General features: G+C 53.3%; 1 protein-coding gene across 1 annotated transcript in view; it reads left to right on the top strand.

Moving 5' to 3' along the window:
• SHB (Src homology 2 domain containing adaptor protein B) overlaps positions 1-13,472 on the top strand; it is a 133,397-nt gene extending 119,925 nt beyond the window's left edge. Inside the window, exon 6 of the mRNA XM_012657223.1 lies at positions 13,028-13,472. Within this exon, the coding sequence (XP_012512677.1) occupies positions 13,028-13,211 (184 nt within the window). The 3' untranslated portion in view covers positions 13,212-13,472. The remainder of the gene's footprint in view (positions 1-13,027) is intronic.
• Positions 13,473-14,813: the final 1,341 nt, after the last annotated feature.

Raw genomic sequence — 14,813 nt, forward strand, 5'->3', positions numbered from 1 at the left:
ATCCTGCTTCCAGCCTCGGGTGTTCTCTGCCACTTTTAATAACGCTTTGCTTTTCTTTCTCTCTTTTTTAAGATTATTTCACCCAAGAGGAGTATCAGAAACAATTGGGTTTGGCAAAGCCAGCTTATTGGAAATGCTTTAATTAGAACCATTTTTTTTTATTTTGCTTTATTTTTTCGTTACTTCCTTTTGAAAATCCACATGCTGCTTACGGTCCCAGGCGGCTTTGGGATCTGCCTGCCACATTGTCAGCACAAACACTCAGGGCAGGGCTCACAGACGAGTTAGCGGTGTGGCTGTCACTGCTGGATTCCTGCCATACACCGGGGCCTTCAGTGACGTGGAGAGACAAAGACACATCAGACCTCAGCTCACAGTCTAGACAAGGAGACTAGGTGGTAGGTGAGCACTGTGATGGACGGAGGTATAGCAGAGAATGAGTGAGGGAGGAAGGAAGTAGATCTGGGAGCATCTTGGAAGGCTTCCTGGAGGAGGTAGCCACTGAGCAGGCCCTCACAGAATAAATAAGATTTTCGAGACGAGAAAATGGGGGAAGTAATTTATTGAAGAAGCAACAGCAAGGTACAAGGATGTTTAGGTTTGGGATTGGAGGAGAGGCCTCAGTGGTGTCCCTCTCCCTGTCTTCCCACCTTGGCTTGGGGTGGCTTAGCTGTTCAGTTTTCCCTTGGAGGTGATAGGACCCCTCTCTATTTTATAAAATGTCACCCAGTTTTAGTTTCCACATTAAAACTAGGGTGCATAAACTCAGGAACCCTGCTTCCCAAATCTGCCCTCTGACAGCTAAGGCTGCTGCCTTGACCCTCGCGGTCCTGGTTTGACATGATGTGGCATCTGCTTGGTACCTTTTGTGGCTGCAAGTTCCTTTGGGAATGTGTCTTTCTATCTCACCACCACCAGAAAGCCTGGCACATAATAGGTTCTCAGGAAACATTTAGAGATGATAATCAGGAGGAAAAGAATCACAACATTCAAAATGAGCCCATGATGGTAATAAAGTGAGGTTATAAAATCAGCCCAGTCTGTAACCGTATGTCGCACATGCGTGCTTGTGTGGGGAGATACAGGAAGGCACTATGCCCAATTGTGGTTAACAGCTACTTGTGGGTGGTGAAAGGGCAGGTGATTTTTGTCTTTTTGCTTATTTGTGTTTTCTAGATTTTCTACAATGAATCTCTTTTATATAAAAATCTCTTTTTTGTTTGTTGTTGTTTTTTAATGAGGCAGAGCAGGAAGCTCATTGGCTGTAGAGTTAGGAAACCTGGTTCTGTTCTCAACTCTGCCTTGTGCTTTTATTTGGGTACTTTAATTGGATCAGTAGAGAGAGACCATGCAGTGCCATGGCTAAGAAGGTGCACCACCTAGAGCCAGAATCCCTCCCTGGTTCAAATCTCCATTCTTACTATCTGTGTGACCTCAGATTCTGCACCTGTACAGTAGGGACAGTAACGCTCCCTGTGTCCCAGGATCGTGGTGAAGCATAAAGGAGATTGCGGTCAGGGACGTGCCTTGTAAACTCCGAAGTCCTGGTCAGCTGTCTCCAGCTCCCCACAGTAGCCTTACTTACCCCTCCAGGAAAAGGGCTCAGGGAGGCGAGGGGCTTCCCTGTGGCCACACCAGCACTTGGCTTTCCCAGCCCTGCGTCCACCTCCCATCTTGCCAAAGAGCAAGCTATGTGCCCAGCATTTGCTCCTGACGCTAAGGTGTGTGCCCCACCGAGGCTGAACACAGCCTCCCCGAGCAAAACCCATTTACCCAGTGCCAGGCAGGCTTTTTGCAGTCCCTGGTATAGGAATTGATTTGAGCAGGCTTCTGCAGTGTCCTCTGGTGCAGGAAAAATGCCAATAGTAATGATTAACATCTTGGAGCAGTGCATGATTCTGACACAGCGCTGGTAAAACCAGAGGCAGCAAATGCATGAGGTGGTGTGATCTGGGCCCTGAAATTTCAGACTCAGGGTCTCCAAATATCAGCACAACCCCACATCGAGTTCAGATTTTCAGGCTAAGAAAATATATTTTCCTGTCCTGAATTGTTCCAATCTTAACCAAAAACATCATCTATAAAAAGGGATGGGGTTGACTATTTTACTTTTGTGGAAGCCGCGCTTTTAAAAAGCAATCGGTTCTGATAGTAAGTAACTTTTGGGAACTCAATTACTTGCAGCCATCCTGGAAAAAAAAACTGTAATTAATGTGGTCAAACCCTGGCCAAATAACAAAATGAAAGCTTTGTTGTGTATCAAGCCAGAAGTGAATTTCATTAGGGAGCAAAGAGCTGGAGATTTAATTTTGAGAAAATTCTCCACGCTGTGGAAAGAGATTGTCAAGAAGCTGCCAGAATGAATGTCTAACATGGGAGGATTTGCCTTCCAGAGCCCAGACTACTAAGAGCTGACAGTGACCTTTGAAAATTGCATTTCTAAATCTTCTAAGTGTGGCCAAAGCCAATGGGCTTTGCTGCTTAATGTTCTTTGACCCGTGCCCCTTTGGGTTTAGTCGCAAGGCAAGTGCTGTCTATACCTGGTGACAGTTGCATGTCAATAGATCCTGTCCTTTGGGGCTTGGGAGGAAGTGGACTCAGGGGGTCAGCAGACCCCAACAAGGAGTTCGGTGTAGGCATAGGAGTGTCCACATTAATGGCAGAGTTGTGTCCAGACAGCAGGGCTGATGGCCAGGCTGGACAGACGCACCAGGGACACTGTTAGTCGCAGGCACCCACCACGTGGGCAGCCCAGGTGAGCTCCTGCCTGCGAGGGGTCTTCCCTGGGCAGGAGGAGCAGGCTTGGCTTGCAGGAACCAGAGCTCAGAGCTGGGGCTACTGTCAGTAAGCTGTAGTTATTTTTCAGCTCAGGGTGTGGAAGAACTTTCTCACAGGCAGAGCCCTCTAAGTTTGAAAGGGGTTGTCTTGGTGGAGAGTGAGCTCCCTGCTGCTGGGGGTAAGCAACAAAGCTGGACACTCAGTGTTATGGATATTACAAAAGGGTTTCCATCATCAGATGGAACTAGAATGGTGGTTCTCAAACTTGAATGTGTGTCAGAATCTCAGCAGGTGTAAAGCAGGTTTTGGTTCCAGAGAGGCCCAGGGGACTGTAGGCCGAACAAGTCTCTGGGTACTTGTGGACATTCTGGGGCCCACTGGAAGAAATTATTTTTGAAAAACCTGCACTCCTCTAGCCCTGGGGTTCTGGGGGGCCTGTGATGAAGGTGAGTCATTTAATGTCTGAACAGGCCTTCTTCCCTCCTCATGAGGTTGAGCATCCCCTGCATGCCAGGCTTCAAAGGTTTAGAGGTGGGCGGGGCCTCAGGGGTCACCTAGTCCTGTCTTTTCATTATACAAATGGGGAAACCAAGGCCTGAAAGGGCAGGAGCCATGTAGAGGCCTTTTCTCTTGCTCTCAGTGGCCTTTAGGGATTACTGTGAACTCTACCCCACTTCACAGATGACGAAACTGAGGCCCAGACTCCGAAGGAGTGGGGTTTTTCCACAGGGAACCACTGTCATTCATGTGATTTACAAAGGGACAGGAAGTCGGGATGGCTCACAGGTGAACGCCGGGGACGGGGAGGAAAAACCACCCTCAGTTTAGATGCAGGACCGCCGAGCAGGTGGATCTGCTTTAACTTGCAGTTTTTAAAGGTCCCTCTGGATTTTCTTCTTTTTTCAAATAAATGTTATTGTGTGTAATTAAGGTATACAACATCATGTTACGGGATACGTACAGATAGTAAAAACGTTACTGTAGTGAAGCAAATTAACATATCCATCGTCTCACAGTTACCTGTTTTTTTGGTTTCGTGGCAAGAGCAGCTAAAATCTACTCATTTACATGAACCCAGATGCAGTTGGATTTTATTACGTGTAGCCCTCGTGTTGCACACTAGATCTCTAGACTTGCTCGTCCTACCTGTCTGCTGCTATGTCTCTGACCTGCATCTGGCAGCGTTTGTTATTTGGCTTTTTGATCTTAGCCATCCTAGCAGGTGTGAGGAGATACCTCACAGGGGTAATGAGGTCGAGCACCTTTTCATCACCTGTTGGCCGTCTTCATGTCTTTGGAGAAATGTCTATTGAGATCTTATGCCCATTTTTTAAAATCAGATTATTTGTTTTTCTGCTATTGAGTTGTATGGGTTCTTTATACATGTAAGATATTAACCTCTTATCAGATACATGGTTTGCAAATATTTTTTCCCAATCCGTAGGCTGCTGTTTTGTTTTGTTAATTGTTTTCTTTGCTGTGAAGAAGCCTGGATATAGTCCCATTTATTTATTTTTTGCTTTTGTGGACTGAGCTTTTGGTGCGACATCGAGACAGTCGTTGCCACGACCAGTGTCCAGGAACTTTTCCCCTGTGTTCTTCTTATAGTTGTGTCTTTTATCCATTTTGAGTCGATTTTATGTAAGATAGAAGATACGAGTTCGATTTCATTCTTTTGCATGTGAAAATCCAGTTTTCTCAGCACCACGTATTGAAGAGACTGGCCTTTCCCCATTCCCCTTTTGTGGTGCCTTTGTCAAAAATTAGTTGACCGTATGTGTTTCGATTCGTTTCTGGGAGCTCTGTTCTGTTTCACTGGTCTACATGTGTGTTTTTATGCCAGCACCATGCTGTTTTGATTATTATAGCTTTGTAATATAATCTTAAATGAGGAAGTATAATGCCTTCAACTTTTTGGCTACTTGGTTTTTTTTGTTTTGTTTTGTTTTGTTTGAGACCTAGTCTTGCTTTGTCACCCTGGCCAGAGTGCAGTGGCAGCATCATGGCTCACAGCAACCTCAGACTCCAAGGCTCAAGCAATCCTCCTGCCTCAGCCTCCTGAGTAGCTGGGGCTATAGACATGTGCCACACCATGCTTGGTTAATTTTTCTATTTTTTGTAGATACAGGGTCTCGCTCTTATGGTCATGCTGGACTTGAACTCCTGGCCTCATGCAGATCTCCTGCCGTGGCCTCCCAGAATGCTAGGATTATAGGCAGGAGCCATCAGGCCTGGCCAGAAGAAAGGCTTGGGGGTCTTTTTATGGTTCCATATGAATTTTAGGATTTTTTTTCTATTTCTATGAAGAATGACATTGGGATTTTGATAAGACTTATTGAATTTTCCTTCTTTTCTTTCTGAAAATGTTGATGCAAATCCAAGCCTGGAGCTTTTGTCAAGCCATTTGGCAGATTCCGTGTATGTCTTAAATCCCTAAATAAGGGGCAGCAGGAGGACCTAAAACCTTCATCAAGCGTCCACACTTCATGTGGAGCTTCTCACCCACCCCTCACAGCAACCACAAGAGTGGATTCAGTGGTTATTCCTGTTTCATAGATGAAGAGTTCGAGACACTGGTGACTAGCGAGTGGTGTGGCTTTAACCTCGGCACTGTTGAAACTGTTGTGGAGGGCTGTCCCGTGTTGTAGTAGTGCCCACGTCTCCAGACGTTGCCAGATATCCCCCGGGAAGGGGGTGCAAAATCACCCCAGTTGAGAACCACTGCTCTGCCAGGCGTGGCGGCTCACCTATAATCCCAGCAAGGTTGGGAGGATCCCTGAGGCCAGGAGTTCGAAACCAGCCTGGGCCCTCATCATTAAAAACTTCTCGTCTGACACTTTGTTGGTTCTCTCCTGTGAAAATTGCCTAGATTGGGTTCATTTTGATGTACCTACTGCTTTGCATGCAAAAACAAGCCGTACGCCTCTACATGTGCACTGGGAGAGGCATCTGCCAGCTCTCCTTCTGCCTACAGACGGCCTGCTATTGTGACTCACTGAGGGCCCTCACCCTGGGCCACCAACTTAGAGCTTGAGAAATGCCTGGGCGTCTCAGGAAGGCTAATCGCTGCTGATGCATTTTTGAAAGTCTAATTATTTGGTTGTAAATCAAGTCACTTGGCTCAGCAGCGTTTACCTTTAAACATTTGTTCACAATAACTTGGCGTGTGTGTCTTTGGCTTGTCACTGTGAAGGCTCCCATGGAAGGTGGTGGCAGGAGGCAGGTGGTGGTCATGTGGCTCACGAGCCCCTGACCCCGCTCCCTAGACTCCTAGAACATTCGGCTGGAAGGGGCCTCTGTGCCCCTACCCCATGGCTGACACAGCGGGAGGACCCCGTCACCCAGAGAGATGGACTCACGCCTGGTTCCGTGGCTTGGGAAGCCCTGCCGCCCTCCAGCCGTGGCGGGGCGAGTTGCTTCTCCCTCTGGCCCTCGGTCTTCTGCATGCGGCGGGTGTTCTGCACACAATGCCGGCCCTCCCAGCCGCTTTGTGAAGCCTCAGCTTGGCCCAGTCATGGACCAAAGGAGCATTTAAGGTCTTCCTGGCCATGCCAGAGGCCAAGCAGGCTGTGTGGGCGGGATCTGCCTGGGTTCTGGGTGAGTAATGGGACAGCAGAGGTTCACCATTTAAATATTCGCTTTAAAACACTACAGCGAAGTGACGTCTCTCACAGCGTTGGGGAGGTGTGTGTGGAGAGGTAGCCCGGGTCCGGGACATGGCTGTGCCGTCCATGCGTGTGGGATTCTGTGCTTTCCCTAGGACCTTAGGGCCTCACTCCCTGCTGAGTGCTGCGCTGTGGCCGCGGCCCAACTATCTCCTCAGAGGGGCCCAGAGCCGCCCGCTTTGCCCCGCAGCGCGCTGAGGGGAAGTGGAGGCGTATGTTTGCGCGTGGCAGGCTGTCAACCCCTCAGGCTCTGCCGTGAGGTCAGCGGGCCTGTGTTCAGTCTCACTCTGCCCTCGTTGGTTGCCCGGCCCCGGGCAGGCCCTTGTGCCCTCTGACTCTGTTCCCCGCCTGTAAACCGGAGATCATCTCTCGGGTCGCCGTGAGGCTGTGCGTGAAGGTCCCAGCAGCGGGCGGCACGGTAGGTAGGACTGGTGATGCTGCCCTCATGCCGTCTGGCGGAGCTCGCGCCCCTGCAGGCACGCCCTGGCGTTGGGGAGCGACTGCACCGAGGGTGGGGTGGGGGCTTCTCTAGAGACACAGACCCAGCAAAATGTCCCACCTCCCTGGAGGTCAGAGAGAATGCAGCAGGGAGCAGAGGTTCTGCTCTCCAGACACAGCACTGCCACCCTGGGGGCGGGGCTATGGCAGGAACTACCTGTTTCGCAGGCCTCTGGGTGGCCACGGAAGTGCCTGCCCATGGTCACCCTCCAGGCTGGCTTCCTCGGACACAGCAGGTGAACATGACATCTGGGCCTGGCTCCCCGCTGATTCAGCACAAACTCCCGTAGACGCTGCACCCCAACTGCAGCAAGTGCACACCTGTGGGGGTGGAGGCCCCCCCCATGCCAAGCACAGAGCCTGTGCGCTGGGACCCAGAGCACGAGCGCCCTGCTCACGGAGGGTGGGGACCTGTGATGCCTGCCTCCCCTGAGAATCATCCTGCGACCGGTTGTTGAGTGCACTTTAAATTCACAAGCTCATTCGTTGTCTCCTTCCACTGATCGGGCCAAGGAATCTTTGCAGAATGTAAGATTCGTATGTTTAAAATGGCCCAAGAAGAAGAAGAAAAGACACAGCCCATTAGGGCCCCAGAGTAGAGAGGGCCAGGGCTCACCCAGTGTTGGTTGTCTCACGTTTGTGTTTTGTTTAGGCCTGGGCAGAGGGCTCTAGGCGGCTCAGTGGCCCCAGGAATGATTTCTTTAGCAATTCTAAGGAAAGAGGTGATCTGACCCATTCTTCCCTTTGGCCTTCCTCGGGCAAAACTTTCTGATTTGAAAGGCATGTGCCTTTGGACCCACCTTGCAGGGATGACCCTCTCGAAGCTCCCGTGGCGCGGCCCCTCGCTAAGCCCACGCTGCCGGTCCTCGCTGACTCATCCTGGAGTCGGTGCTGACCTGAGAAAGCAACCGCTGTGTCTGGCCTCGGAGCGGGCAGCTTCTACCTGGGCTGGGCCACACAGCGGGCAGGGTGGAGTAGCACGAGCCTGCCCTGAGGAGCTTACAGTCTGGAGGGAGGGCGCATTTCCCTGGCTCTGGGCAGACCCTGACTAAATGACCGATGGATGGACGGGCCTGGGTGGGCAGAGGGCCCCAGCTGTGTGCCAGGCACGTGCAGTGGGTCCAGAGGGGGCGAAGGCTCGGCCTGCTGAGAGGTATCACGATGAACAGATAGGGATCCTGAGCTCGGGATCTCACCAGGCTGCACGGGAGCCACATCTTGAGCAGAAAGAGTCCAAAGACCCACCTGGACACCTGGGTCCATCAGGTTGAGTAGCCGAGCAGGGTAACACCAGGCTGCAGGGGTAGCTTAGCCTGAATGCCAGGCTAAGAAGAGAGTGCAGGCTTCAGAGTCCAGCTGACATAGGTTCAAATCTTGGCCCACCATATCCCATGAGACAAGGCACACAACCCTCCCATGCCTTAGTTTCCCCATCTGTAAACAATGATAGTTAGACCAACTTAGTGGTGTTGCGGTGCAGTTTAAATGAGATAATACGTGACAACAGCTGAGCTCCGTGCCTGGTGCCCAGCAGGGGCCTGCAAAGTACTGGGTGTCGTTACGTCTATACTGGCAGCAGGGAGCCATGGATGGGTCTGAGCTAAGGAACAGTGTTCTGGAGACATCTGGCTCAAGAGAGCAGCTCCCCAACCACTTGTCAGGCTAAGGTGAGCCTAAAATCCCCTCTGTGTCTGGATTCCTGTAACTGGGTCCTATATGCTAGTCCCAAAGGCAATTTCCTTCCTTCTCCCTCATAAATATTATATGCAAGTATTTTTAAGTCATTTCATCATGAAAAGAAGCGATTTAACATAACTATTACGCAGGATTCTTCATGAAATATGCATCAAGCAATTAGGTCTAAAAGCGAGAGGTGAGGCCTCGCACCCTGCTCCAAGGCCGGCAGCTGCAGGCTGAGTAATGTTTTATTAAAGCCTGTGATTACCAGGCGAGGTGGGGCCTGTTATTAGGCCCAGCGCGCCAGGCACGTTTGATAATCCTGATGATGAGGAGGTGCTTTTTGTGATGATAATGAGCGATCTGAGTGCCCGTGACAGCTTCGGCACCCCCGGCCCCGCCAGCCTTACAAGACTCATTAGACAGGTCACCCACCAGAAACACCCCTCATTGTGACTTTGCTCTCACACGATGTCCTGTCAAAGGGGATGGAGCTGATGTAGAAGTGGGACAGGAGTGGGGCCACCGCCGTGGACTGCAGCCTGCTGGGGCTCCCGTGGCGACACGTCCCAGTGCGAGGATGGAGCGTCGCAGTGCGAGGATGGAGCGTCGCAGTGCGAGGATGGAGCCGGTGCTGCTACAGCCCGTGCTGCCTTGGGGGGGACAAGAGGTGTGGCCGGGAGCCAAGCTCACCTGGTTCTGGATGCAAGGCCTCTCTGGCTGCACTGCAGCCTGCCTTGCTGTGTGCCTTGTCCAGGGTGGCATGCCCTCTGGCCTCAGTTTCCCCCAGGGTACCTACCCCAAGGGAGTGAGAGGAGAACTCTGCAGACATCCTGTGTGGAGCAGCCGTGGCACCCCATGCAGACTCCTTATCTATTGAGCCCTCTGTCCTCCAGAGGTTTTCATTTTTCCCCTTCTCGTGCTGGCATCTCCTTTCACATGGAGGTGGGAGTCACTGAAGTCATTTTTAAATCTTTGACTGTTGTTAGGTGGCATCTCACTCGTGGGGCCCTTGTGGCCAATCAGGATATACTATCGCACACGTCTCCAGAAGTGTGTGGACAAGGCGTCACCTGACCTTTGCGCTGGTTGAGGATTGGCAGAGAGGCTGGGGGCTCCCCCAGCCAAATTATACCATTCCTGGTCCTGGGCGGGCCCCTTGTGTCTGTGCTGCATGTGGCCTTCAACTCCCAGCCCCTCCGCTGTCTCTGACCTGCCGTCAGCCCTATGCAATGGGCACTGTGGAGACAGAGGCTCAGCGTGGGGGACACATTTGCTCAGGGTCTGATGCCTCTCGCCCGCCAGCCTGCCTGGCCTCACATGGAACACTGAGGGTTAAGTGGAGCCCTCTCCTGGGTCTGGGGAGTGCTGAGGTCAGGAGCACCAGCTCTAGGCACCTGCTGTGCGACCTTGGGCCAGTTACCTCCCCTGTCTGCACCACGGTGCTCAAGGACACAGGGCCTGGCACACAAAGGCAGTCCTGGCTATGCCCCAGTGAGACAGGACTGGGGGTTGGTGCAGCAGTAGAGGGAGGATGGAAGCTGCCTCCAGACCCCTTCCTGCAGGAAGCCCTCAGGGCTAGGCAGCAGATTATGTTTGCACATGAGGAATCCAGGACCCAGGGCTGGAAGCCATCAGAGGCCATCTAGTTAGCCTCCCTGGGATCCAGTGGGGGTGGTGACAGAGCCCAGCAAGGCACAAGGATGGCCTGAGGGCCAGGGAACCACAGGGTGCAGTGCTTGAGCCAAGGAGGCCTAGTGTGTAAGCCTTTCTGTGTCTGCCTAGGCGTGGTCAGGCCACGCACCGGGCATTCATGGGGCCCTAGCTCCCGTCCCAGCTCTGCCTTGGTCTCTGAGCTTCGTGACCAGCCTGCCCAGTCAGCACAGCCTGGCTCAGGGAGACAAACTAACGGGTGCTTAGATGGGTGAAACAGGAGTGTGCTGGAGGAATAAGTAGCAGGCCCGGAGAGTCAGAGGGGCTGTAAGGAGGTGGCTGACGGCTGCCGCACCTTGCTGTCTGATGGCAGGCGAAGTGGAGTCCACAGCACGTAGTCTTAATACCTGGTGGCCATTCCGAGCCCATGGCCTGGGAACAGGGGGGCTTAGCTTCTACCTCTGGCTGTGTCAGAACATTGCCACCATCACTGCCCACTTCCCCTGCTGGATGGATGGTATGAGAACAAACCGGTGTGAAAATGTCACATTATTGTGTATTAGTTACTTTCCTAGCCTCTTGAAGGTGAAACCGGCTGGCCCGTGCGTCATGCCTGCGTGCCCCGAGAGCTGTGGCAGTCAGACGCAGCCCCGCGGCAGCTGTGACCCGTCTTACGCCTCCTCCGCTTTGCTCCCCAGCTGTATCTGTGCGAATCACAAAGCACGGGGGTCTGGCTCCCCGAAACATCCCCCGGCTCGGCACACGCAGAAGGAAATGATGTGGCCAAGGTCACACCCTCCTCCCTGCCTGGGCGTCACTGGCACCTGCAGCCCTGACTTCTCTCGCCCACGCACACCCCTGCTCCAGGCAACGCTGAGCTTTTTTTTAACTCTCCCTGCTGTTTCTTAGCCACACAGCTCAGCACTTCATGTAAGCAGGCAGTCCTTTCCGAGCTGCCAGAGTCGTGGTCTTTTCAGCGTGGTGGGTGGCCGAGTCTTCACCCAAACAGGGTGGTGCGTTTTTCGTTTAATGCACACCATTTCCTTTCTAACAGCCTAAGCAAGTGCGCCTCCTTCTTAGACGCGCCGAGGCAATCCTCCGGTGAAATGACCCTTCACTGAGGAGCAGAACTTGCCACAGGCTCTGTAATTAGAACATTTCCAGCCTTTAAAAATCTTGATTTAAATTTCAGTTCTTTACAGGAATTATTCTCTCTTGAAATGTAATTGCTCTCCCAATGATTTCCGTTAAGCCGAGGGTGACATCTCTAAATACGTTATTACAAGCAGATGCATTGCTCAGAGCCCGCACTTCATTAAGCATTTGTTCTGTCCATCTGAAAGTGGTCCAGGAGCCCAGAGGAAGGTATGAATAGAGTGGCTGCTGGTGGGCTTGGGGGGCCCAGTCCTGGCTGGAAGAGATGTGTCCAAGCCCTCCAGTGCCCTCAGGAGCAGAAGAAGCCAGAAGAGGAGCTTGAGCAGAAAGGCCACCAACTTTGTGTGTCCACTCGGAGCTTGGTGGGGCTGGGAAGGGGTCTCCCGGAGGATGGTCCCTGGAGATGGTGGCAAGAGGTTGGTCGGAAACTCCAGCTTTCTAACTAAGCGGCAGACCTTGGTAAATTGGACCATGCTTTGGAAACTAAGGCGTCCTCATGTATGGCGGTGGAATCACAGTTCAGTCGTAAAAGGCCAGTCTTGGAGCTGAGTGGGCAGGGGAAGGGCGGCCTGGAGAAAGGCAGGCGCTGGAGGGTGAGTGGTCCCGTGTGGCTGGAGCCCTGGGCGAGAGCTAGGAGAGGTCTGCTGGGACCAAGCAAGTGCTGGCGGGAGGGTGAACGCCACAAGCTGATGCAGGGCAGGCTGCAGGGGGCGTGGGACATGCGGGCTCTGCTCTGATCTCCGAGGAACCCAAGCCAGGCGTGGTGGGCAGAGACTGGGCCCTGCTCCATGGCGCTCTCAGGAACCTAGAGGGTAGCTAAGTAATTACAGTTCAGGAAGGCATGAGTGTCCTCAGCTCAGTCAGGGGAAGGAGGGAGCTCTGCCTGTGGGAGCCTGGAAGACTGCCCAGCAGAGGAAACACAGGCTGGGCCTTGGGGGTGTGGGATTTACTGAGAAGTGGGGCAGGCAGAGGGGGGCACCTACCTGGGGCAGGCTGGGAAAGAGCACACTTCTGCCCACATCCATTGGCTGAAACTAGTCACGTGGCTAACTGGGTGCAGGGGAGGCTGGGAGATGTGGTTCCTTGCTGGGAGGCCACTTCCCAGTGAGTTTCCTACCCTTGAAGGACGACCAGCTCACCTGCCACCCTGTTTCCTCATCTGTAAACTGGGGCGATGACACTTGGCACCTGCCAGACAAGGCTTAAACAGGTATCTGCATCTGTCACAGGAAGAGGGGCCGAGTTTTGTTTTCCTGAAGAAGCCGCAGGAAGCTCTCTCTGTCGGAAGCCTCTCCTATGACAGTAGCTGCTGCTGGTTCCTGGTTGGATGCTGGAATCGGGGGTGCTCTTGGGAGCGGCTACATTTCAGCTGGTCCTGGGCCTCGGGTCTCGGCTTGGAGAGGTTCACCTCACGGCTGCTTTGTGGCTGGGATCCCCTTACACCCTGGCAGGAATTGGGCCTCAGCCCTGCCCGGTGCCAGAGGGGTAGTTCTCAGGGGAATGAGTATGAGCGCAGGACAAATGCTGCCCCCGGCCCCAGCAACGCGCAGATTTGGCCGTCACTGTTCCACAGATCCTAATGACCTCTGTTTTGTTCACAGGAGCAACCAGGGTTTCATGCACATGAAACTGGCCAAAACCAAAGAGAAATACGTTCTGGGTCAGAACAGCCCCCCGTTTGACAGCGTCCCAGAAGTCATCCACTACTACACCACCAGAAAGCTGCCCATCAAGGGAGCGGAGCACTTGTCCCTCCTCTACCCCGTGGCTGTGCGGACCCTGTGAGCGGCCAGCCCTGCCCTACTCTGTGGCAGAGCCTGAGGAAGCCGAGGCCGCTACCAACCAGCCCAGCCACCGGTGCAGGCCTTGTCCAGTTCGTGTCGTGTGTATGGTACTAGCACACCACTGCATGTCTCTAGAATGCTGTCACCACTTATGGGGGCTGGAGGAAGCCTGGACAAAGACAGAGGGACAGCCAGCACACCACCCCAGCCCCCACCCCACCCTCCTTGAGTTTCTGTGAATTAAAATATTTGCAAATCCAAAGAGATGCCTCCCAGGATGAACAGAGGCAGGGCAGCTCCAAGGGGGCGGGGTGGTGGGAGCTCCCTGGGTTGCATCTCTTTGTTCTCCAGCCGTCACGAATTCACACCTGTGTTTGGGGCATGGTTTTTCCCACGGGCCCCACTGGTGCTGGGAGCCAAGTGCTGGCTCTTTGAGAGCCCAGGAGGCCCCAGGGGTCCCACCCCGCTGGGGTGTGTGTGTGTGTGTGTGTGTGTGTGTGTGTGTGAGAGTGTGTGTGTGTGAAAATGTGGTCACACACGCTGATCTACTTTTAGTCACTCAGTGTAATCATTAGATCTTCGAGGAATCGTGCAGTCAAAAAGAGGATTTAATTATTTATGAATAGGGTGTGTAAATAAAATAGTCATTTAATATATAGTCTTAGCCCCTTTTTTGTGTACTGCAGAGGGTCTCCGAGGGGCTTGCCTGCTGGTTTCACCCCCAGAGCAAGGCGTGTCTCCTGGGCTTGCGGCTGTGCTAGACATAGAGGAGGGGAGGGGACAGAGGCCCCAGCTCAGGTCCTCAGCGGCTTCTGGACAGCAGGGCAGTCTGCTCTGGGGCTGGGCGGAGGCAGTAGTGGGCACACGGGGCTGGAGGAGTACTGACCAGAGGGGTTTTCTCTGCCCTGGGGAGTTACCCTGCAGGAAAGCGCAGCCAGAGCACTCCCAGCCATGGATACAGTCAGGAGCCTGGAGGTTAATGAACAATCTGGCTTTCCCTCCTGCCCACAGCAAGTCCTCTTCCTCTATTTAACACGGGAGAGAGAGGCCGAGAGAGGGAAGGCGATTTGCCTGAGGTCACACGGCTCATAGGCTGCAGAGCAGGCTCCATAGCCAATGCTCCTCATTGGGCCTGTGTGGCCTCGCTGTCACCCTGCTCTTGGAGAAGGCAGAATCCTGACCTGTCAGTCATCTACACTGCTTCCACACAGATGAAAACACCTGCACAGACACCCCCAACCTCTGACTTGCCCCTGCCCTTCACTGGGGCAGGGTTTCTGGTTCCCACACGTTCAGGGCAGACCGGAATAAGGCTGAGTCACAGTTCTGCCTTTCCCGCCCACCTGGCAGCATGACAGGTGTGGCTGCCACCTACCAAAGGAGGTGCAGGGAGCCTCTGCCAAGCACACAGCATCCGGCCTGCCCAGCTGGTCCGAATGGACTGGAAGTTTGGGGACCGTCATCCCCGGTGCAGGTGGCGGGGCATGCAGGACTGAGCCTGGGCATCAGCAGCAGGCCCCAACACTCAGCACTGCTGTGTCTTTAGATGTGGTTCAAGCTCACTGTTCAGATGCGGAGCCAGGTCCAGAGAAGGTGGAGGAGT

The sequence above is a fragment of the Propithecus coquereli genome, unplaced genomic scaffold (genome assembly GCF_000956105.1).
Source record: "Propithecus coquereli isolate 6110/MARCELLA unplaced genomic scaffold, Pcoq_1.0 Scaffold114, whole genome shotgun sequence".
Classification (NCBI taxonomy): domain Eukaryota; kingdom Metazoa; phylum Chordata; class Mammalia; order Primates; family Indriidae; genus Propithecus; species Propithecus coquereli.